The sequence below is a fragment of the Neofelis nebulosa genome, chromosome 10 (assembly GCF_028018385.1).
Source record: "Neofelis nebulosa isolate mNeoNeb1 chromosome 10, mNeoNeb1.pri, whole genome shotgun sequence".
NCBI lineage: Eukaryota > Metazoa > Chordata > Mammalia > Carnivora > Felidae > Neofelis > Neofelis nebulosa.
Genome location: NC_080791.1, coordinates 70249805 through 70275813, shown reverse-complemented (window position 1 = coordinate 70275813; position 26009 = coordinate 70249805). Strand labels below are relative to the sequence as shown.

The window sequence follows — 26009 nt, the reverse complement described above, 5'->3', positions numbered from 1 at the left end:
GCTGTAGCAGCCTGAGGACCCCATGTGTACCCCAGGCACTCACAAGGCAAGCTGCTTCTCACTCTCCTTACAAATGATTTCAGATGGCAATTTAAAAAAAGAAAACGAAGTATCGAACAAGAGGTCCTGCCATTGCCTTTAAAATGTGTTCTTTTGATGGTTCTTTTAGGATCACATCTTCACAGAGGCATTTTACCCTGAGTGAATTCCTGAAGAGAAGGGGCTGGCCATAGCATGTCTTTTATCCCCTAGTTCGTTCGTTCCTTCGTTCTTCCGTTCATTCATTCATTCATTCATTCATGTAAGAAAACTTACTGTGTCCTTGCTGGGCTCTATGCACTAATCAAAGAAGATGCAGTGGAACATTAAGTAGGGAAAGTTTTAAAATAGAGGTCTGCGGAAACAGTAGAGTAGACTTCACACATACCCTTCATTGTCACCCTCTGTGTACCTGTAAGCTTGAACCACCCAAAGAGACATCTCAAAGTAATCACCTCTATGAACGTCTTTTCTCTCCTCTCAAATCAGCACTCCCTCCTCACTTCCCGAAAATGACTGTTTTCTTATTGTCACACACGCAGCAATTCTAGTGCCTAGCATGTTGCAAAAACAGTCCTTTCTATATCGTTCTTATCTGCCTGCTGAACGTGCTGCCATAAATGAAAGTCTCTCTTCTTGTACATGTGCAATTGGCTTACTCTGTGTCACATGCAGGAAATGATAGAATTTCCCTAGGGTAAACAAATGAGTCCACCCCAACATCTAAACAAGTAAATATCTGGGTGCTCCTATAACCCACTTGGGATCCACCAGGGTTGGCAAGTTCTGCTGTAGATCCTGACCACCTGATACCAGGCACCAGGCCTTAATTATTCATCTCAATACGCTCAGAGCCTAGTATGTTGCCTTTGACAGCTAATGAAATGTTTCATCTCAGCTAACATTTATTGAGTGTCTACCATGTGCCAGGTATGGTGCTGGTGGTTAGAAATATACTAGTGAACAAAACACATATGATTTTGCCCTACAATTTGGTAGGTGCAGAGAAATGTTAAACAAAAACACTCTGAAGAAAAAGTACAGAGTGGTCTGAATGCTAAGGAAATATCTGAATAAACAAATGCATGAAAGAAAACGCTGTATATTTTACACTGTAATATTCGTTCACTAGAAAGGTGTATTCTATATATGAAGAAAGAGAATATTGTGAGCTCACTCAGGATGGATTAAGAATCCCATAAGACATAGGGCGCCCGAGTGGCTCAGTCAGCTGAGCATCTGACTCTTGATTATGGCTCACATCATGATCTCAGGGTCATAGGATCGAGCCCTGTGTTGGGCTCCCCACTGAGCATGAACCCTGCTTGGGGTTCTCTCTTTCTCTCTCTGTCCCTCTCCCTGACTCACATGCTCTCTTTCTCTAAAATAAATTTAAAAAATAATAATCTCACAAAACAATCTGACTCCTGTGTTATGCACCTATGACGCGTCCTAAGACCTCATTAGCTTTTCGTGGTCCTATCTCAACAGATGACTCATTCTGAACTTACAGGCAACTAAGAACCCTAGGGTATTTTTGTTGTTGTTTGTTTAATGCACTGCCGTAAGTCCCAGTATCTCTTCTTGTACACGTGCAATTGGTTATTTGGATCTAAGTAAGTGACTTTCTGTGTTCCTCCATTAGCTTTCATCTTGCTACAGCTGGTTAATCAATTTGACCTGCCCAAGTCCTCTGATGCCTAGTCCTGATATGGGAATATATGTGTCCCTTCCCATCAGTGGGTGTGGTTACCATGATGACAAGCCCAGATCAGGCTGTTGGAAGGAGCGCTGACGGGAGTCTTATAATCACCTTTGCAATCAACATATATCAAAAACATTAAAAAGTCCACATCCTTTGTGTATGTAATTACAGTTCTGGGAATCTATTCTACCAAAATAATACCAAACAAAGAAAGGCATATGCAAAAAAAAAAAAAAAAAAAAAAAAAAAAAACCAAAAAAAACCCAAAACCTGTTTTTACTCCATTATTTATAATAGTGAATAGCACATTGAAAAATCCTAGTCTTTAAAGGGGCATGATTAAGTTCAGATGACCATAACAAAAGAAAGTTTTCCTCCAAACTAAGAAAATTCCTAAGGATGGGCTTGCAACAGCATTTTATTTTTAGAACCTCTCTGAGCTTCTAGTGTAGCTCAGGACCCATTAGATGCTAATACATATTGTTAATGAAGAGATAATGAAAATAGTTTAGAAACAGGTGATTAAGAATATGGAATAATTAGTTATTAAAAAGATACTTGTTTGTATGGTATTGACAAGGGATCTTCTCAGGCAAACAACCCTTCAGCAAACAAGACAGATAAAACCCCCTGCCTTGAGGAGCTCACAATCTAATGGAAGGGGGCAGATAATACTCAAGTCGACAAGTAAAATGGCACATCGTGTGGCAATAAAGGCAACAGGACAAAAATTAAGTGGGGAAGGATAGGAAATCCAGCCGGGGAACTGAAGGGATCCAGCCGGGGAACTGAAGGGGGGAGGAAGCTTCAAATAGGGGGATCCGGATGGCGTCCCTGAGAAAGGGCCATCTGAGCAGAGACCTGAAGGAAGGGGGCGATGAGCTGGACAGTTGGCTGGGCCATGAGCATTCCAGGGAGCAATTCGGTTTTAGCAATACAATTTTAAAGGATTAGTGGGTTACTTTTGTGCAGGCAGTCCATCCCCTGCATTCCTTGTCACTTTCAATTACCCATAAGTACACCCAACTCGCTCATCAAAGAGAGATTCCCCTGTCTCTCCCTTCTGGCAGCCAGAGACAGATTCCCCAGTCTGTGCCCAGGCTGCTTTGCTGGAAGCAGATGGGCAGCCCCACCCCCTTCTTCTTGGGTCTGGCCACGTGGTGAGAGCATAACCCGTACCCTGCGGCCCCATTCCCTCCCCCACTGAGTCTAAAGGGGCATTAAAATTCACACTTGTTTGTACCTGGTGAGTCTGTATTCTCTGCGTAAGGGCTCATTCATGCAGAAGCAGAACCACGCATCCTCCGAGTCACTTTCAGAACGAAGAATGTAATCTTTAACCAGATTGAAAGAGTATCAGAATTTTGTTGTTGTTAGGGTCTCGAGATTGTTGTATCTGGAGCGAAGGTGTCAACAAAGAAGTGCTTCTACAGATGTGTTAATCACTATGTATGTGTTTTGAAAATCGCCGTGGCGTTTGTAGCTTCTGGTCACCTGCTCGGGTTCCAACAGATGACTTTCTACTACGCCTACCGGCAGCAGAGGTAATTTTTAAGGTGCAGTTGCACGGAGGACACTGTACTCCGGGAGGGCAGAGCCATGCCTGTTTTTGTCACCGTCATTACCCCAGTGCCCGGCATATAGGAGACACTGCGTGAATGCCCACGAATAAGTGAGTGACTCCAAAGATGACAGCTTTGGTGGAGAGAGAAGACTTGTAGGCTGCCGTGGGAGAGGCAAGTACAGAGACCACAGGGAAGCAGGAGAGACAAGATGGCATGCGCCGTGCAAGGGGAACCCAGGTGGAGTGTGCATTTATTTATTTATTTATTTTTTTTTTTTTTAAATTTTTTTTTTCAACGCTTTTTTATTTATTTTTGGGACAGAGAGAGACAGAGCATGAATGGGGGAGGGGCAGAGAGAGAGGGAGACACAGAATCGGAAACAGGCTCCAGGCTCCGAGCCATCAGCCCAGAGCCTGACGCGGGGCTCGAACTCACGGACCGCGAGATCGTGACCTGGCTGAAGTCGGACGCTTAACCGACTGCGCCACCCAGGCGCCCCTGGAGTGTGCATTTAATGTGCAAGGGCAGGGCGGGGGCGGGGAGATGAAGTGTGAGAAAATCACCGGCATGGCGTTTGTCCCTTCCCCCATGTACATGTTGGATTACTTTGGTCAATTCACTTAGCACCTTGGAGACTCAGTTCCATCCTCTGGAAAATGGCGGTAACAATACTGACCTCACAGGGTTGCTATGAGAATTAAGTAAGATAATGCATATAAAGCCCTTGGCACAGAGACTACCACCATAAAAAAGTCATAGTAGACCCTCATATTTCCACTTAACACGTACACATTGAGAGGCAGTGTAGAGCGTGGTGGGGAGTAGGGATCTGGGGCCAGACTGCCTGAGTTTGAATCCCAGCTTTATCACTTAGAGCTGAGCGGTCTTAAGAAAGTTACTTAATTCCTCTGTGCCACAATTCCCTCATCTGTGAAAGACAGGGTAACAGTGCTAGCTCATTGTGATCAGTTAATAAATGTAAACCACTTAGAATGGTTCCTGGCACACAGGCATTATTATTGTCCGCGAGGCATTTTTTGTGTTTGTTTCTCACTTTGATTCCTCAAGGGCTGGTGGAAGCGATAGGATATATGGCAGCAGACAGATACGTTGATGTGATGATGGAGGAGTTCGTGTTGGATGGGCTGGATCTGTGCTTCATTTCAACGTCGGCTCTCAAACTCGAGCAGACACTGGATTCACCCTGAGCGCTTGTTAAAACACAGGTCGCGGCCTGTGAGTGCCTCATTCAGTAGGGCTGGGTGGGACCTGAGATTTTTTATTTCTAACAAGTTCCCCCAGTGGTGCTGATGCTGCTGGTCCAGAGACCACACTCGGAGAATCACTGCGATGCAACATGAAAGCATGTGCAAAGCTCCAAGAGAAGGAAGAAGGAGAGATGCATAAAGAGACAGGAGTTCTGAAAAGGACTGAGTAACAGATACGAGTAGAAAGAATAATTCGCTCATTTATTCATTCAGCAGACATTTACTCACTGCCCACTGTGAGCAGGGCCCTGTATTCACCGGTCAGCTGAAAGGACCAAGATTTAGCTGAGTAGAAACGACAGTGGGTTGGGAAGGACTATCAGTTTATTGAATTAAAACAGAATAGCCTTTAAAGAAAGCAGCCACATCCTCATCAGGCCTAACTCCACATCGTGTCCCCATTAGGTCTAACTCAGGCATCCTTTGTGTGTGTGTGGCGGTGGGGGTTGGAGGGGGGAGAATATACATAAAATTTACCATTCTAACCATTTTTAAGTATATAGTTCACTGGCATTAAGTACACTCTATATTTTTGTGCAGCCATCACTCACCATCTATCTCCAGAATTGTTTTCATCTTCCTAAACCCAAACTCTCTGTTCGTCAAGAATTCCTTACTCCCTTCTCCCCTGTAGCCCCTGGCAACTACCATTCGACTTTCTGTTTCTCTGGATTTGACTATTCTAGGTCCTCACATAAGTGGAACCGTACAGTATTTTGTCCTTTTTTGTGACTAGTTTATTTCACTTAGCACAATGTCTTCAAGGTTCATCTACGTTACATATAGCATGTGTCAGAATGTCCTTCCTTTTCAAGAATTAATATTGCACTGTATGTATACATCACATTTGTTTAGCCAAATCATCCATCAGGAGATGTTTGGGTTGTTTCTACATTTGGCTGTTGTGAATACTGCTGCTATGAACACGGCTGTACAAATACCTATTTGAATCCCTGGTTTCAACTGTTTTGAGTATATATTTCTAAGCACCATTTTGATGTTTATTTATTTTTGAGAGAGACAGAGATAGAGCTTGAGCGGGGGAGGAGCAGAGAGAGAGGGAGACACAGAGTTGGAAGCAGGCTCCAGTCTCCGAGCTGTCAGCACAGAGCCCTATGTGGGGCTCGAACCCACGGATGGTGAGATCATGACCTGAGCTGAAGTCAGACGCCCAACTGACTGAGCCACCCAGGCGCCCCTCTAAGCACCATTTTAAAGCAGATACATTTTGTTCGGGTGACAATTAAGGTCACTCTTCCCCCATCCCACCCTCTACCTTTTCCCCTCTTAGAACTTTCCCCCTCCTGACACTCAGGTACCCAGATCTCTCATCTGAATCTGATAAATCATCCACACCTCCAGGTAAATTAGCACAACAAGGACCAGGGGAATTTATTTCAATGCTTTACGGGCTGAACGCATGCATGAATCTTCCTTTCCCTATCATGACAACCTTACTGATACACTGTCCAAATACACTTGTGCCAGGAGATTATTAGGTACTATTCAGAAACGAAACAATTTAGTCTCTGGAATCAGACATCTGGTAGAGGAACCTGAGCTTACTATTTACTAGGTGTTTACGCAAATGATTCAATCTTCCTAGTTTCAATTTCCTGATCCATAAAATAGGGATACTAGTTTCCTAGTATCCATTTGGCTGTTTGGAGAATTAAAGTAAGTACACCAATTAAATTAAGATGAGATAAACCAAAACAAGACAAAGAACTAAACCTAATAGCTGGCACATGGTAAGAACCCAGAAAATGCTGGGCATCCTTGGTATTATAACTGGGTGACTCCTTCAGATATATGCCAAGAAGGTTCCTGCCACCTAGGTACACAGAAGAACATCACAATGAGCATGGAATTAACAGCCCTACTAGGCCAGAGACCCAGAATACAAAACAATGGACATTTTTTAAAACACAGGATTCAACGGGGCACCTGAGTGGCTCCGTCAGTGAAGTGTCTGACTTTGGCTCTGGTCCTGATCTAGCAGTCTGTGAGATTGGGCCCTGCATCAGGCTCTTTGCTGACAGCTCAGAGCCTGGAGCCTGCTTCAGATTCTGTGTCTCCCTCTCTGCCCTTCCCCTGCTTGTATTCTGTCTCTCTCTCTCAAAAATAAACAAACATTAAAAAAATTTTTTTTGTTTAACACAGGATTCAAAATGACAACCTGGCTACAAAGGATTAAAAGATGTCTTTAGATGGGGGAGATATTTTGGGGCAGGGCCCTCTGTGGAGCCCACAACTTATACTAGGATTCCCCAACAGTCAGCTATGGGTGTTAAGTATTTTTCTTGAGCTCTTTTTTTTTTTTTCTGAGTTTGCAAACGTCAGATAAAAATGGATTCTAGAACAATGGAAATTTGAGATGAGAAATGGTTGCGGCAAATTTGGCCAGGCCTCCTCCTAGGATGGCCCCAGTCCTTCTGGGACATGTTCTGACGACTGGATGGCCTTTTTCTAAACCTCTGAAAGGGGATGATGTTCCCGCCACTTCCCTTGGAAGAATATTCCACGGTGAAATATGACTCACTGTCAGGGCCCTTGCCTTTGAGATTCTCTTTCTTCTCTTGACCCACTTTCGTCTGGCCGTGCCCTTTTGTACAAAGTCAAACGCAGCCTCCCCTGGAGAAGGTTGTTCTGTGAGGACTGACATTTAAAGACCATTACCACCTCTCACACTCAGCCCTGTTCATTTAGCCAAGCAAAGCATGTTTAATTCTTTTAATCTCCTCTCATAAATCAATCTCTTCGTTCCCTTAATAGTCCTTCGCCTATGCTTTGAATTCCTTCCAGTCTGGCCATCCTAAGCTCTTGTTCCATTTATACTTGAGACTTGCCAGTCAATCACAAATGGCTCTCGGGAAAAACAGCCAGGCCCGCCAGGGCTCTAAGTGCTCTCACTGTGCTGGGCTGTCTGCAATCCCCCAGGCACTGGGAGTCCAGAGAAGATCCCTTCCTGGTAGCCAATCCCGAAGGCCTGGAAGCAAGCTTGAGACATTTGCCACCTACACCATTATGGGTCCTTCAATCCTGGCCCATCTGATCCAAGGTCAAGGGAGCTTCCCGAGAAGCTACCTCAGACACCTGTACCTCTACTGTCACTCAAGCTCCTCAGTATGTCCTTCTTTCCCCTAGCTTTTACCCACAAGGGCACGAGGGCAACAGAGGAGCCCAGAGGAGTCTTACCTGGAAGGTCCCAGCATGGTCTTCTTCCTTATCACCCTCTCTGTTCTCTTTGAGGGCAATTAATGTGAATCCTCTGAAGTAGGACGGTGGGGCAGCTGAAAGGGTTACTGTGGAGAGAGGAGAAAGCAGATCATAAGCACAGGAATCAGCTGGCATCCATCTGACAAATGAATGTTGGTGAGTTCTCCATCAACAAGCCAGACCTGTGGGTTGGAGGGGCAGCAGACAGTGGAAAAGCCTCATTCCTTTGAGTAGTGAACTTTTACTCTCCACCCCGTTCCTCCTCACATTTCAGAACCTGCAAAATGCCTGAACTATGATCTCAGTTGGGCCTCCTTGAACCAACAAAGGCTTTGGTGCACTCTCTCTCCCAGTAGCCACAATTTGAAAAAGATAGTTCCTGGTCAGGGGCACCTGGGTGGCTCAGTCAGTTAAGTTTCTGACTTCAGCCCAGGTCATGATCTCACGGTTTGTGAGTTTGAGCCCTGGTTCAGGCTCTGTGCTGACAGCACAGAGCCTGGAGCCTGCTTCAGATCCTCTGCTCCCTCTCTCTCTGCTGTTCCACTGCTTGCACTCTCTCTCACTCTCAAAAATAAATAAACATTAAAAAAAAAAAAAAAGAAATCCCTGGTTTGCAACCTCAATCTTGACAGTTATCTAATGTTACACTTCCAAAAGAAATCTAGCCGCTCACAGCCCAAACTCCCTTACAAAGTCCTTTGGGGCAGAGAATGCTGTGTGTTTTCCAAAATATACTTCCTATTTCTTGTAAGCGCTCAGCTAGACCACTTTCCCAGCCTCCCTTGCAGTTAGGTCTGTTTGCGTTCTGCCGAGGGAAAGCACGGATGGACGTGATGCATGCCACTTTCTGCTTGGCCCGCACAAACTTTCCACAGGATCTTCCAGTCTCCCTCTCCCACCTATGCCTGCAGAATGCAGCGGATCCAACAGAAGATCCAACAGAAGGTGTCCTGGGAGAAGATGGTGGAATCGCAAGATAGAAGAAACCAGGGTTTCTGAATAGCTACACAGAGAATCACCCACTGACCAGAAACATCCATCTTGTACTTTGTCTGAACTGGAAATAAACTTATATTGTGGGGGATTGTTTGTTACAGCAGCTGGAGTTCTGTGAATCCACATCATGCTCTTCCTTCTCACATCTACCCAGATAACTTCGTTTTCACTGAATCTAGCTCAAGGGCCTTCTCAGCAAGGATGGTCACCCCTCCCTTTGTATCCCTAGCACCTGGCACAGAGCCTGATGTCTAATAGATGCTCAATTCAAGTTTCTTGAAATTTATATAAATTGGGATTGGAATTACTGTCTGGATTAAAGTGCTAAGATTCTGGCCTTTAAACACAGAGTTATAGACTCTTAGAGCCTTAAGCTGTTTCAAGAACCCTCCATTCCAGCCTTCTAATTTCACAGACAGGAAACAAAGACACAGAGAGGTCAACAGACACCCCAAGGCAGTAAGAGCACCCACAAGGCAGACTTAGGGCCAGACTCCTTTTCCCCAGTTTAGCATTCCACCCATGGTTGCATATATGGAGTATATCTGAGTATGGATATTCTACAAATGTTAGGTTTTAAAATTTTAAAAATCAACTTAACATATACCATTTATGTGATTCTGAAAAGCAACCCCCTGTCAGGGAGGGGCATTCTAGTCTTCTGCTTTCAGTCCTAAAAATAAAGGACCCTCAAATTCCAAAAATTAAAACACCTTTCTTGGACCATGCACCAGTAGCCCATTAGCCCCAACACAACGACATCTCAGGAAAGAACTCTGAGAACCAAAGATTGCAAATCTCATGCTATAATTGGTCAGTTCATCCCACAAAAGTAAAAGAGCATTCTGATTGGCTACTGATGTCTATCGAAAGGTCAGACAGACCTTCTTAGTAAGGAAGAAAGGGTGAGAGAAAAAGCACAGTACAATAGAGTAAGAAAAGTAGGGTGCTCACCAGTGGCAAGCAGAAAATGATGATTATGATGTCAGAAGAAAGAGCTGAGATCTCTGAGGGACAGACAGACAGCCCTAAAGCAGTCTGAGGGTGTCTAGAGTGGGGTGGGAAATGAACAAACAAAACCAAACAGAAACAGACTCACAGGTACAGAGAACAATTTGGTCGTTGTCAGAGGGGAGGGGAGTGGGGGAATGGGTAAAATAGGGGAAGAAGAGGACAAGTTACAAAATTCCAGCTATAAAATAAACAAAGACATGGGAATGCAATGTACAGCATAGGAAATATAGTTAATAATATTGTAAAAACTTCATATGGTGACAGTAGCTATATTTATCATGGTGATTGCTTTGTAATGCAGACAAATGGTGACTCACTATGTTGTGCACCTGAAACTAATATAATATTGTATGTCAACCACGCTGAAATTAAAAGCACCTATAGGTGGGCATAATAACAGCACTTACCTCAAAGTATCAGTGTGAAGCATAAACGAATTAACACACAGAAAGTTATTAACAGCATGCCTGGAATATACTAGGCACTTAATAAATATTAGCCCTTATTGCCAGTGATGAGATTATCACATTGCATTTTGTGGGTAAGTGTTCGTCTACCTATTCATTAAGTCCTTCAAAAGCAAGAGCCACATCTGAGCTCAGCACAGTGATTAGCAGAGAGTTGATAACGCAATTAAGTTTACCGAACTGTGTTCATGGACTGGTAAACTCTATATTATAAAGATGTCAGTTCTTCTCAAATTGATTTATAAATGTAGTGCAGTTAAATTAAATTCCCATTGTGTTTTTCTGTGATACAGACAAGTTGATTCTGAAACATACATGAAAATGCAAAGCACCAAGAATGTCCAAGGCAATCTGAAGAAAGAAGTGAAAAGTTGGAGGGCTTGTACTACTAGATACCCAGACTTACGGAGCTACAGAAATTCAGCCGGGCTACTATAGCAAGGAAAGAAAAAGAGGCCAGTTGAACTGTTTGGGGTCCAGAAAAAGTTCCACAAGTCTATGGAAACTTGCTGTATGATTAAGGATCTCCTGCAGAGCAGTCGGGGGGAAAAGATAATACCTTCAGTAAATGGTATGAGGACCACTGGGTAACTATATAGAAACAGGTGAATCTTGACCTTGCACATCATACGCAGAATAAACTTCACATAGACGATAGAGCTAACTGTGAAGAATAAAACAGCAAAGATTTTAGACGTGAGCCTAGGATAAAATATGAATGATCTTGGAATCAGAAAGATTTTTTAAGCAGACACAAAAAAAGAAAATAAAAACAGTGACGATAAAAGAGAAGATACATAAATGGGCTGATGTAAAAATTTTGCCCAACAAAAGACATCATCAGGAACAAGTACGGCACAGTGTGGAAGAAGATATTTGCGACGCATATCACCATCAGTTGACTTTAATCCAAAATATATAAAAACTTTTTCAGATCAAGAAAAGAAAGACAACCCAATAGAGAAAAATAGGCACAACACATGAACTAATGCTTCGTAAAAGAAGGTGCCCAAATGGCCAAAAAGCATATGAAAAGACACTCAACCTCGTTAGTGAACAGGAAAATAAAAATTAAATCCACAATAAATTACTACCGCATTTCCACCAGATTGACTAAACGTAAAAGGATTAACAGTATCAAATGTTAACTGGAACTTTCACACACCGTTGAACCGAAAATAAGCAATTTTCACTGGAAAACTCTTTGGCAGTATTTACTGAAGCCGAACATATACAGACCCTATGATCCAGTGATGTCACTCCTAAATCAACAGGAATGCATACATATGTGTACCAAGTAACATCTATCAGGTTATAGTAACATTGTATTAGCACCCAAATGGAAACTCAGCGCCAATCATCAGTAGAATGGATATGTAAACTGTGACATATACGTATAATTGAATGCCCTGTAATAATGAAAATGAACGAATTACTGCTACATACAACAAAAGGATAAATCTTGGGGCACCTGGATGGCTCAGTCGGTTAAGCGTCCAACTTCGGCTCAGGTCACGATCTCACGGCTCGCGAGTTCAAGCCCCGCGTCGAGCTCTATGCTAACGGCTCAGAGCCTGGAGCCTGCTTTGGATTCTGTGTCTCCTTCTCTCACTCTCATTCTGTGTCTCCCCTGCTCTCACTCTGTCTCGGTCTCTGTCTCTCCCTCAAAAATAAATAAATAAATATTTTTTTAAAAAACCAAAGGAATAAATCTCATAAATATAATCTTGAATGGAAGAAGACATATAAAATAATACAAAGGCTATGATTACATTTATATATTTGTGTGAAATCCAAAAACATACAAAGTAGGGGCACCTGGATGGCTCTGTCGGTTGAGCATCCAACTCTTGATTTTGGCTCAGGTCATGAAGCCAGGGTCATGGGATCGAGCCCGGCATCAGGCTCCTCACTGAGCATGGAGTCTGCTTGGGAGTCTCTCTCTCACCCGCTGCCCCTCTCCCCTACTCATGCTCAGTTTCTCTCTAAAATTAAAAAAAAAATTTTTTTTAAGTAATCTACGATGCCAGAGGTCAGGGCAGTGGTTACACGCGTGGCAAAGTGGAGTGAGAAGTGATTTGCAGGTGGCACAAGGAATGCCTCTGGAGTGCTGATCATGGTCTGTTTCTTGATCTCAGGCCCACTGCATGAGCATGTTCAATGTGTAGTAATTCACTAAGCAGTCCAATTTGTGAACTTTTCCATATGTAAGTTATATTCTGGTACAAATGTTATTCAGTGATGTTTCTGAATGATAAATATGCCCCTTTCTGTACATCTGTGCATTACACTTAAAGGGCTCATCATAAACTTGGTTTCCCAGAAACCAAGGAATGATGCATTCCTATAGGTTAAAAACAAAACAAAACAAAACTAAGGTCTTCCTTTACCTCATTGTATATAACACACAGGACGGAGGCTCTGGAGGCTGAACTCAGAGTGGGGTTTCAACCTGAAATTATCACTGGTGATGACGGTATTCCACAGTACAAGCTGAAGGAAGACAGGAGATCCCATCCCTCCAAGGACCCATTAATGCGACCCTCTCCTGAAAGGCACAAATGTGCAGTATGTTCTGAGTTCCAGTAATGACTGAAGATGACTGCTTGGCAATAAATAATAGAATCTTCTCTCTAATGACTCCTCCCTAGTGCCTCCCAAGAGAGGCCATTAAGAGACCCAAGAAATGCAAGGAAAATGCTGATGAAGGTTTAGGAAAAAAAAAAAAAAAGTCCATTCAGAGCCATCCTGTGAGCACATACAGGGAACTGGTTAAGAGCAAAGATTTTGGATTAGAACCCTAGAGCTATCATTTATTAATTACATGACCTCTGGCAAGTTATTTCACCTCCCTGTTCCCTCATTTTTAAAAGAAGCTAATGATACTGCCTTTCTTATAGGAATGTGGAGGGGATTAAATAAACATCTATCACAGCGCCTGGTACATAAAGGATTCAAGAGCTGTAAAGGATGCCGATGGCCACTGGCACTGGGGATGTTGGAGCTGAAGAAGATGATGATGAAAATGATAAAGACCAGGATGTTCAGCAGGCCGATCAACCGGCAACGGGTTTCCAAAAGCTGGTCCTCAAGGACAATGACTGAACCTCCAAAGAAAAACGCTAGCAGGTGCCAGTAAAGGACCCCTGAGAGGGTTGCAAGGAAATAAAGGTCTTTGGGGATGATCCTCACAGGGTCAGGGTATGGGGAGCTCTGGGTAAGCCCTTATCGTGAACAGAGCCTTCCTTTTTCTGAATGCCTCTCACCCAATTTTAATTACACACTTATTTGTGAGTTATATGTTAAATGCTGGTCTCCCCTAATAACCTGGAAGCTCCGTGAGAGCAGAGACCAAGTCTGTCTTAAGCTGCACGGTCTTTTTAGCATTGAGCGTGCCTTTTCACTCACAATAAATGCTCAATAAACGCTCATTGAGTGTTTGTCCCCTTGGTCCCTCCTTCAAAGTTTCCTCCTCCAAAGCTACCATGTGTAGTATTCAGCCCCTCATCCCTTTGTTACTAAGCACTTTGTGCCTGCCCAGTGCTATGCACCTGGAGACAAAAAAAAAAAAAAAAAAAAAAAAAAAAAAAGATACGACCTCTCCCTCTAGGAGCATTCAGTCTAAGAGCTGGGAGGAAAAGACACATCAGCGGATATTTTTTATAACATACGATGGGTGTTATGGATGTGTGGATAATTTGCTCTGGGATGCCAGAGGAGGGAGCATCTGGGTCTAACGTGGGAGTCAGTCAGAGGGGGCTTCAAGGAGGAGGTGGCATTTGAACTCCAAGTGGAGTGAGGAATAAGAGTTTGTCAAGTGGACAAGAGACTAACAGCACTCCAGGTACAGGGAAAGGCATGATGAGACAGTCTTGGCCTTGGAAACCAGAACTATTTCTGTATTTCATAAATTGCAAGCTGGAAGGGACAGGGTGATAAGAGGTCAGGGGAAGAAGGTAGGGGATAGACACTTAAAAGCCTTCAAAGCCTTGCTAAAAAGGGTGGATACCTCCCTGGAGGTGACGAGGGGCCCCTAAAGGGTTTGAGTTAGGGAATGTCATATTCAGATTTATGTTTTAGGAAGAGCAGGCTGGAAGTTGTATGATTATTGAATTACAGCCTTTCCCTGAAAACCCGTGGCAAGGGCCTCCTGGTCTGCCTTGCTGATATGAGGACTGATGTTTCACCCTCGAGCCTGGCCTTAACTCGCTACCTAAGGTTGAGTTCTCCTCATCCTTGGGTACACTTGCCATCTGAAAATCCCAACTCCCAAACAGCTTTCTGGGTCCTTCAAGTGTCAGTGTGTCAACCATTTAACATGAACTCTGGGTTTCAGATTCCCTGGCCCTAACCTCAGTGAAAAGATCCTGAGCCAGATCCCAGCTCTCTCCACCTGCTGAATGGCACTGAGATGCCCCAGTGTTCATGCCCCACACATCAACTACAGGGAACTTTAACTTCTGCCTTAACTTGCAACCTGGGGTTACAAAGACTGCTGGAGCAGTACACGAGCCACAGCGGTCCCCTCCCTGCTGTGTAGGACTTTCAGAACACGGGAAGATTCGATGCACATGCTTCACTTAGAAATTGGCACGGCGCACCTGGGTGCCTCAGTCAGTTAAGCGTCTGACTCTTGATTTCAGCTCATGATCTCGCAGTTGGTGAGTTCAAGCCCCGCATTGGCTCAGTGCTGATAGCCTGCTTGGGTTTCTTTCTTCCTCGCTCCCTGCCCCTCCTCCACTTGTACTCTGTCTCTCTTTCTCTCTCTCTCAGAAAAAATCCATTAATGATAATAAAAAAAGAAATTGTCACAATTGAGCCCACCCAGCCAGGATGAGGTGGAAGGAGATGGTATTGATGGGTTGGCAGATGGGAAGGCAGGGCTAAAAATCTAAAAGAAGTGTGATGGTGGGCTTGGCCCACTCTGTTTCCCTGGATGGTCTTCTGTAGCTAGTGCTCCAGAATTCTCAGGCAGAGGTGAAACAAGTCCCATTCCAAATTAAATATCACACATATCTAAAATTGAAAACTGGATGTAGCTAACAGATCTGGGTTCGAATCTCTCCTGTTTACTATGTGTAACCTTTGGCAAGTTACTTAACCTCTCGAGGTCTCAGTTTCTAATCTCCTGTAAAATGACGGTCTTGGTACTTATCTCATTGTTATTATGCCAACAAATGAATTAATATTCATAATAATAAGTGTACATATATGTTTGTTAAATTAATAGGATACATTCAAAATAAATCATTCTCCTCCATAAAAGAGGGATCATCATTATCATCTCATGGGTTTGTTATAAGGATTAAAGGTGGGAATGTATATGAAGCACAATGCAACAGCCCGATGGAAGTTCATTCTTTCCCACATATGCTACCTCTTCATGGGATGGCTGGGAGCCAGATGCATGGGTCCTGAGCTGACCATTACGCGGATGGGAAGAGGGATGGGTGGGAAGGAAGCTCCTGGAGACTTGGCGATGTGTCAGCCAAGAGAATGTAGCTGGGGGTATGGGTGAGGGCAGGAAGCACGGAGGGACATACACTCTCCAGGAGCCCCACTTCTTATCCTACTCAGACAATGGGATCTCTGGGGCTGGCGACAATAGCACCCCCTCTCCCTCCTGAAACATAATGTCACAGAAGTGAGTGTGGCCCAAATTTAGTCTCTCTCCACACCCCATTCCCCTGCGTCTGTGACCCAAGGTGGGCCAATCAGAATCCTCCCCCAGGGTTTTTCCAGTTTGGAATTAATGGGACCAGGGCTTTTCTTTTAGTTACAGGACTAACTGAAAGATTTTTCATGGAAGGTTCTTGGCAGGTATAGTCCTTGTTATTTGGAGAAAGTTTATCTGTAGTAAGAAAAATGAGGACAACACACAGAAACACAGCCAAGAGATATGGGATGGAAAAAGTGACACAGACAAGGTAGAAGGGAGAGATGGAAAGGAGAGAGGGAGGAGAGAACCCTTTTGGGTCCCTAGATCCATTTATACCTGAAGCCAGACCCACCCCTAGACTTTCCAAATATGAGACTCAGTAATTCTCTTTCTGCTTTAGTTAACTTGACTTTGTTCCTGTCATGTTCTGTGGAAAGAGTCTTTACTAATTTTGAAACAAAGAAAGAAAATAATTCTGCCTAAACTATACAATTCATTAGCAGGCTAGGGAAATGATATTTGTGGCTTAACTGAGGTGGTTGACGAGGAAGGTGGCAGTTGATACTAAAATGCCACTGAGATGACAGCAAACCAGTTGACTTTGAAAGTATTGAACTAGAGGTCAACTTCAGGGAAAGACTCAAGGGATGTCAAGGGAGCCCCTTGCTCAACATTCTTATCAACTTTGATAAAGATTTCTAAGACTGCTTATCAGAATTGTAGATAATCCAAAATGAGATTACATGGATAAGTCACTCAGTGACAGAATCCAGATCCACGAGGGGCTGACAGCTACAGGGATGGACCCAAACATTCTGGATTACGTCTGAGGAAGACCAAGACTAAGTTATGAGGAGTCACGTCAAATCTTACATTCAAAGACGAGTCACACCAGTTGAGGGAGAGGAGGGAAGCAAGCCTTCCCAGCGGCTCACAGGAATTTTTGCTGGCTGCAAGCTCAGCGTGATCCCAGAGCGCTGCGAAAATAGCAAACACAAGACCTGGCAAGCTTAACACAAACACAGCCCTCAGGACAAGGGAGATAATCATCCCCCATGTTCTATCCCAATCAGAGCACATCTGGGGTATAAAGTGCAAGGGGACAAGAAACAGCATCCTATAAAGAATGGCTGAAGAAATGGGGCATTTTGGCCAGAAGTCATAGTTTCTATTTCTCCACAAACACCTCAATGGCTGACATATGGCCAAGGGGAGACCTCATTTGCTCGACTCCAAAGAACAGAACCTGGACCGATGAGCGGAAGTTACATGGAAGGGACGTGTTGGCAAGAGAAAAGTACAACCAGGTCAACCATGGCTCAGACTCTGCCAGCTTTGAGCATCATCACCTAAAGGAAGCTCACGATTCTTCTCTCTCCAACACTTCACTGCCCAGACAGGGGGAGGCTGCTGTCACTCCAACTTTGGGGACATCCTACTGGCCACTGTACTCGGGTACAGGATAGCCAGTGATGTGACCAGGTGCTAATGTATGTGGAGCACAGGAGGCTGGGGTGGAGCGAGGAGAGGTTGTGATGGGGAAACGTGGGCATAGAAAAGTGACCATCTTTTGGCCGCCTTCTCTCTGTGTCTCCTCATCTTGTTTTATTTTTTATTCTTATTTTTTTCATAATGTGTTTTTTATTTATTTTTATTTTTTTAATATATGAGATTATTGTCAAATTGGTTTCCATACAACACCCAGTGCTCATCCCAAAAGATGCCCTCTTCAGTGCCCATCACCTCCCCTCCCCTCCCTCCCACCCCCCATCAACCCTCAGTTTGTTCTCAGTTTTTAACAGTCTCTTATGCTTTGGCTCTCTCCCACTCTAACCTCTTTTTTTTTTTCCTTCCCCTCCCCCATGGGTTTCTGTTAAGTTTCTCAGGATCCACGTAAGAGTGAAACCATATGGTATCTGTCTTTCTCTGTATGGCTTATTTCACTTAGCATAACACTCTCCAGTTCCATCCACGTTGCTACAAAGGGCCGTATTTCTTTCTCATTGCCACGTAGTACTCCATTGTGTATATAAAGCACAATTTCTTTATCCATTCATCTGTTGATGGACATTTAGGCTCTTTCCATAATTTGGCTATTGTTGAGAGTGCTGCTATAAACATTGGGGTACAAGTGCCCCTATGCATCAGTACTCCTGTACCCCTTGGGTAAATTCCTAGCAGTGCTATTGCTGGGTCATAGGGTAGGTCTATTTTTAATTTTTTGAGGAACCTCCACACTGTTTTCCAGAGCGGCTGCACCAATTTGCATTCCCACCAACAGTGCAAGAGGGTTCCCGTTTCTCCACATCCTCTCCAGCATCTATAGTCTCCCGATTTGTTCATTTTGGCCACTCTGACTGGCGTGAGGTGATATCTGAGTGTGGTTTTGATTTGTATTTCCCTGTCCTCATCTTGTTTTAAAAGAAAAAAAAAGAGAGAGAGAGATTATAGATTTCTGGAATCCAGCTCTTTGTTGGGGGTGGGTCCAGTGAAGCTGCGGTTAGTTTGTTTGTTTTACACTTTCCAAGTGATTCTGAAGCATAGCTAGGTTTGGACACCACACAAATGACCCCACGAAGTGCTGATTCCAGGGAAAGTCACTTAATAATTGGTGTTGAAGTTTGATTGATCAATAATCCTCTCTGCTCTCTTCTCCATTCAATCAAAGCCAGTGTCTGAAGCTCGGAGCTCCTTCCCTTTGCCCTTTTGCCGATTGTCCTGCTCTTCACCTCTGAACCATCAATGACCCAGCTTTTCACCATGCTGATCTCCTTCCTCTCAATAGTCTTTTTTTAATTTTTATTTTTTAAATGTTTTTACTTATTTTTGAGACAAAGAGACAAAGCATGAGCAGGGGAGGGGCAGAGAGAGAGGGAGACACAGAATCCGAAGCAGGCTCCAGGCTCTGAGCTGTCAGCACAGAGCCTGACGCGGGGCTTGAACTCATGGAGTGGGAGATCATGACCTGAGCTGAAGTCGGACGCTCAACCGCTCAACCGACTGAGCCACCCAGGTGCCCCTCAATAGTCTTTACCTGGGACCAGCCAACTGCCTGCCCTCAACCTCCAGCCAATGCCCCCAGGGCACTGGGCATCTCTTCTCTCTGCTGCCTCCACCTGGAGCTCCTCGCCGTTGGTCCCCATCCCTGGTCTCACTTCTCTGGCTGAGAGAGAAACACTTTCTCTTGCTTCCGTCTAGCTCTCTTAGCAGATCTCACACCAGGATTCTTCACTTTTTTTTTTTCAACAAATAAAGATTTAGTGCCTGTCGTGTCCACAAACTGTTCTGGGTGCTAGAAATAAATGGCAAACAAGAAAGGACACAGTGCTTGCTCTCATGAAGCTTATATTCTAGCTTGAGGAGGCAGATGATAAACAAGATAATTTCAGAGAGTGATTAAGGGCTATGATGAAAATGAAATCAGGCAAAAGAAATGGGAAACATAAATTGGTGGTCAGAGAAGCCTATTTAAAGGGATAAAATCTGAGCTGAAACTTAAAAGACAAGGAGTGAGCCACATAAGGCTGAGCATTCTAGTCATGGAGAAGAGCATGTACAAAGGCCCTGGGATGGGAATGAGCGAAAATCCAAAGAGTAGTGTTGCAGCTATGAGGTGAAGGAGGAGAAAGAACAGGAAGAAAAGAAAATGAGGAAGGATGAGGAGAAGGAGAAGGAAAAGAGAAGAGGGGGAGGGGAAGACGAGGAGGAGGAGGAGGAGGAGGAGGAGGAGGAGGAGGAGGAGGAGGATTATAAGAGCTTCCTCTAGCTCTTAGAATCACCGTCCCATTTTTATGGCCTGCTCTGAGTTTGCCCACCTTCCCACACTCCTATTCCCCCCAAATGGTGCTTTGTGCCTGGAGTCTTTTCCTGCCCTTCTGCTGTCTCACAAAGTCCGCAAGGCATATTTGCAAATGTCCGGGCCACAATAGGAGATAGGGTTTGAGTTATTTCCCATGGGTCTTCTGGGCCTCAGCTAATCCACAGAGGTGTGTAGGCCCCTGTTTAAGTTTCCCTGAACCTTTCATGGCAGTTTTGAATATTCCATGCAAGTTAGAAGCTTTGTCTATGTAGAGCTCACAAGGACTTCTTGGCGATGTCACGGAATTCCTTACCTGCCCATCCCAGCCTCATCTCTAGCCCAGCCAAGACACCCTGTAGACATGGGAAATTTATACCAGCAAGAGCTGACCGGCCACACAGGAGGCTTCATGTGACATGGTGAGCTCCCTGACACGTAGGTGTTCCAGCAGATGTGCCTATGGTATAATCACGCACAACTGCACACTGTCAGAAGAAAACTAGAGGAAATGATACCTTCGATAATTCAGGCCACTTGCCACCCCATTCAATACATGCATGTGCCTGAGCGTGCATGGGAGGGGACTCATTCCCTCACTCCATCACAGTGAGTATTTTGTACCTGTCATGTCAGGGGTTAAGGACCAGCAAACCACCTGTTTTACCTGTTACTTGATTGAGGGGACACTGGTCTCTTCCAATGCGGGAGGGGCAAATGGAAGTCCTGGACTTATTAAGAAATGTCAGTGTGCTTCTATTCCTCATTAACAGAACTGTCTGGAAGGAGACATGAATGAGGCTACATTGAATCCAGTACCCATGTTCCTACTGACATACAATTTGAAAGGATTTTTAAGGAATAATACTTTTGGCATCATTTTATTTTTAATTTCTTTAAATGTTTATTTATTTTTGAGAGAGAGAGAGAGACAGAGCATGAGCATGAGTGGGGGAGGGGCATAGAGAGAGAGGGAGACACAGAATCCAAAGCAGGATCCAGGCTCTGAGCTGTCAGCACAGAGCCCAACGCGGGGCTCAAACTCACAAATATGAGACCGTGACCTGAGCCGAAGTCGGACGCTCAACCAACTGAGCCACACAGGCACCCCAAGGAATAATTTTGGCTTATATGATTTTTTGCTTTCCATGGTGCCTCTTGAATCTAACCCTCAAGTAAGATGGGGCTCCAGTCTACTCAAATTGTCTCATTTTCTTTCAGAATATATATCCCAGTGAGCTTTTCTTTTTCTTCTCTTTTAATTTCTTTTCCCTCCTCCTCCTCCTTCTTCCTTCTTCCTGCAACTCCCTTTCTTCTTCCTTCTTCTTCCTCCCTCTACTCCTCCTCCTCCTTCTTCTCTCTCTTGTTTTCTGTTTTATCCACTTCCTCCTTATTCCTTTCTTTCTTTAGAGCTTCCACCTTTATTGAGGGAGAGGGTGAGATAGAACAGGCCACTCTGACATACTGGCCCTTTTTTCTCCTCTCAGTATGAAACCTATCAATACCACACACACACACACACACACACACACACACACCCTAACACTCCTTCCATCCTGACTCATTTAGCAAGTCTATAAACTTTACATGCTGTTGGGAAGACCATCTAGATACATTTTACTGGATGAGAGGACATGAAATGCTGTGCTTTTAGATGACTATGCATTAAAACATGTGGCAGAGATAGCTAATTGTCCCTTTAAATCCATTTTCACCTTCATTCTTTGGGGGAAGAAAAATCCTTTCCCCAAGTTTTAGCTGGGCGTGTGGCTGTCTAGCTAAATGTTTTATTTCCCAGGCTCCCTTGCCACTAGGTGTGGTCAAGTATCTAAATCCTCACCAGTGGAGTGTGTTTGGCAGTGCTGGGTGCAATTCTGGGTCACATCATTCAAAAGAAAGCTGCTTGCCCTCTACTTCCTTTCCCCCCCTGCACACTGACTGAAACTCACACGTGTTGGCAGTGAGCTGGCTGTAACGGCTCTGATGAGAACACCCTACAACAGTACTGTCCAGTGAAAATAAGTTCCCGGCAGGTGAAATTCACTGTATTTGTTAACAAGTATCCAGTAGGAATAAACGTAAAACAAGTAAAATTAATTTTAACAACATATTTTATTTAAGCTAATATATACAATTACCACTTCAATATGGAATCAATGTCAAAGAAATTATTGAGGGGCACCTGGGTGGCTCAGTCGGTTGAGCGACTGGCTCTTGATTTCGGCTCAGGTCCTGGTCTCAGGGTTCATGGGATCGAGCCCCGTGTCAGGCTCTGCACTGACAGCGTGGAACCTGCTTGGGATTCTCTCTCTCCCTCTCTTTCGGCCCCTCCCCGCTCCCCTCAAAATAAATAAATAAATAAATAAATAAACACTTAAAAAATTATTGAGAAGTCTATTTTTCTTCCATCCTTATCTCTCAACCACCGGTGTGTGTCTTATACTCACGGCACATCTCAATTCGGACCAGCCACATTTCAGGTGCTGTAACTCCAGGCTGTCTATGGGACAGCAGAGCACTGGCGGATTACAGGGCAACACAGCAGAAGGAATCTGGGTTCCTGGTTGACCCCGTGGAGCAAAGCTGGCCATCATCTAGGACTTCCCATTTACCTCTTATTTTCAAAAAGCTGTATTTTGGGGTCTCTGTGAGACATGAGCTTCACCTATATCTTCAGTAATATAACATGGTAAGAGGTTTTCCTCCCCCACGGAAGTTAACATTGACCTGCATCTGACATTCTGTATGAGAAGCAAATGGAGAGCAATAGTGAAAAGTTCTTGACATGCCAGCCCATGTATGTGAACTTATCAGCAATTACATCCTGCTGTTCCAGCTGAGTCAGCAGTGTGTATGGAGGAGCACCCAAATTTTAAACCCTGAAAAATCCCTATTTGATATGCTTTCATTTTTTTGTATGTTTTGATTTTTTTTTTTTGCATTTCATGAAACTCAAAGCAGTAAGCAATCTCTTTTAATTTTCATTATCAATTTGAACTACATACTTATTAAAAGGGGGCCAAGTTTAAAAAATAAAGTTATATAATAAAAAAGAGGAGAATGATACAAGAAAAGAGAAGTGGGAGGGACGACTTATAGTTAATTACACTATCAGCAGCAGCACTGAATTTTTAAAAACTCCACTAGATTAGACACAGTTTATTTAAAATACCTTATCCAGTTTAAAATTCTCCAATTCTACACAGGTACTTTATGAACATCTAATTTTGTAGGCCTGGTCGTATAAGTTTGTGTGTAAGAATAAAACAACAATCAAATTAGGGGTTTTTTTTTCCTATCCAATTTGTTTCTGTTTTCCCACAAACAAAAGGAACTGGCTAAAGATTGACAAGGTTGTTCATGTTCTAAATTAGTTCTCTAGTTTATGAGGAAATGCAATCCCAAAGTCTATAAAAAGGAAAAAAAGCAAATGTAAATAAGAAGCCATTGCTTTAGACTTTGTGTCCCAAGATATGTCAGTTATTGTCTTGATTTGTTGTTGCTGTTTTCCTTCAGTGAAGATTCACCATCCAGAATGCCGAGGGCAGCCATAGTTAATTCATTTTATTCCCTGTTCATTTTCGTGTGTCAATACAGGAGACCGGTTAAGGGAACAGATTTAGGAGTCAGACATCCCTTAGTTTGTATCCTGACTCCAATGATTACCAGCTGTGTGGTCATGGGCAAGTTATTAAACCTCTCTGAGACTTGGTCTTCTCATCTGTAAAATAAGAATCATAATAAACTGCCTCAAAGTACTGGAAAGAATAAGTGAGATGAGTAGGAAGTATTTAACACCATGTCTCATCCAGTGTTTCTGCCAAGTATTTTTCTATTTCCAAAATAATCATCTTATAACGTGTATTTTTTTTAAGCACCTACTCTATGACAGCTTTTCTTTAACATAGATTATTCCTGACTCTCACAGCAACACTGTAAGGGGTGGGGGGAGCACTCTCATTTCACAGCTGGAGAAATTCTAGCTCAGAGAGGTGAAGTGGCCTGCCTACGGTCACACAGCGAATATATGACTGAACAGAGGTCAAACATCAAAGCCTGTGCCCTTTCTGCCAGACTGAGGTGGGGCTCTCTGGGACACACAGTCCTGTGGCATTGTGCACCCCAGAGTGGGACAAAGAACGAGAAGGCCAAGCAGCTTTGGAGGTCTCCAAACCTCACAGTTTAGAATAAATCCCCCAATTATGCTTGAAGTTGGACAAGCTTTTGAAATCTCGACTGGACATTCTTTTCCCATCAAGTTCCTTGAAATTTCCCTTTAAAGAGCATCTAGGAAAAGCCACTCTCATTAGCCAGGGTCTGGCTTTATTTTCCTAATAAACAGATCTTTAGTCAGACAAAAGGGCCTCTTTTATTTTCAATCAATTCTTCAACATTTCAGCTGATTTTCTTCTATTTGGCTTGAAATTGTGATCTGGGAATGGCTGGTCCTGCAAATTGTCGTCCTATCAGGGAAGCCCCTTGAGGATCCTCAACTTGTTATTTTTAATCACTGTAATCTCCTTGTCAAAGGAGGCCATGGTCAGAAACAGAGCAGGCCTTTCAGAGCTTTTCTAAAGCACAGTTATTGCCAAGGGAGGGGGGACAGGGGGAAGAGGGAGGGAGGGGAGAGAGAAGCGGTGGGAGAGAGAAGGAAGTCCATATAGCACTAGCAACTTGGAAAAAGCTGAATAATAATCTCAATGGGATCCTGGCTGTTGAGAAGAAAGCCCGTGTGTGTGTGTGTGTGTGTGTGTGTGTGTGTGTGTGTGTGTATTAACAGCGACCATTATAATCCAGTGTAGAACATCTAAAGGAGATACTGGGGTGGGGGACATAGAGAGCAGAAGCTATTCAGGGATGAACTGGAATTGTGGGGATAAAGATTCCAGGCAGGAAAACAAGCCATTGATTCCAAGGCTTGTGAGGGGGCCTCAAGAAAAAAATAAAAAAAGCAAGCAGAACACCAGGGGAATGTTAACTTCCACGGCCCTAAGTCAATACCCTGAACAGAATGCATTAGATTTACCTTTAACATGATTATTCTAAGAGAGTATAAGCCAACAGAAAATGTCACAAACTAGGCCAGCACCCTCTTCCTAACTTTGAGTGGTGGAACCAGGTTTGCTAATCTCAGGGTATTTACTCAGAAGGCCGGGAGCACGGTTTCCCTAATATCTTCCTTCCATGATCTCTTAGCCACCAGAAAGGAGAAATGGGGATTGCCGGCCAACAGCCTGAGTGGGGGTGTCACAGTCTGAAAGTCTAATGTGTAGGCTGGAACCACCTGTAGGGTAAAAGTCTAGAGCTCTCTCTCTTCCCTAGTCTCGGTTCTCACCTACTGGCCATGGACACTCTGGAAGCAGGAGCCTCTGTGTTCTGGTGAATACCAGGTGCCCCTCCTCCCCAGGAGCCTCTGTGTTCTGGTGAATACCAGGTGCCCCTCCTCCCCAGTGCTGGGGTACCTGCAGCCAGTGCTCAGGCCATCAGGGAGGATTTGTATGGGAAGAAAGGGCTGGTAGGACACTTGGTGTGGCCCCAGACTTGCCCAAATCATCTAAAAATATCTTCTTGGGCTCACAGTAAGAACAATCTTAGGTGAGGCTCCCAGTATGGAGAAATCATTCACTCACTCATTCCATTGAGTCACGAGGACTCAGCCACCATTCACTAGTAGACTGAATTAGAGTTCTGAGAACACCACTTTTAAACACACACACACACACCACACACACACACCCCAAAAACAAATGACTAGGCAGGCACATCCCTCCGTTATCAAACCAATAAGGGCCTCATATCCAACTCAAACTAACACGTATTGGGGACCTCAGGCACACTCCTCTTTGTCAACTCACGTATTCACTACAACCACCACAGAGGTTGGACAAACAGCTACTTACACCGCTGGGAAATACGCTCAGAGAAATGAAAGGACTTGCACAAGGTCACACAGCTACTAAAACCAAGCCCATCTTACTCTAAAGCCGCCTCCGTCCCTGCCACGTGGAGCTTGGGCTGTTTCTCCAGGGAACCCGGATCCTCGGTTTTGGTGAGGCCTCCCTCAAGAAACCAAGAGGGTTCCGCCCGCCTTCCTCCGGTCCACGGAGAGGACGGGCTGTTCCCAGCCCCTCAGAAAGGCTGTGGCCACACCCGCAGCCCCTCCACCCCGCCCGCTCCCTCCCTCCCGGGCTGGGCCGGGGGTTCCTTCCCCGCGCGGTACCGAGGGTCCCGCGGGCCGGTGCGCGGGGGTCAGAGGGGCTCCTCGCCACGCGCTGAGCGCC

The 26009-nt window shown here is 44.3% G+C and overlaps 1 protein-coding gene across 4 annotated transcripts in view; it reads right to left on the bottom strand.

Annotated features, from left to right (window-relative positions):
- The window catches only part of SPON1 (spondin 1), a 259933-nt gene that overhangs the window by 232042 nt on the left and 1882 nt on the right, over positions 1 to 26009 (bottom strand). For all 4 annotated transcript variants that reach the window (XR_009249792.1, XR_009249793.1, XM_058688314.1 and 1 more), the window contains exon 2: positions 7776 to 7882. Coding sequence is in view for 2 of the 4 variants with exons in the window: in XM_058688314.1 (XP_058544297.1) it covers positions 7776 to 7882 (107 nt within the window). In the remaining 2 variants the exon portion in view is untranslated. The remainder of the gene's footprint in view (positions 1 to 7775; positions 7883 to 26009) is intronic.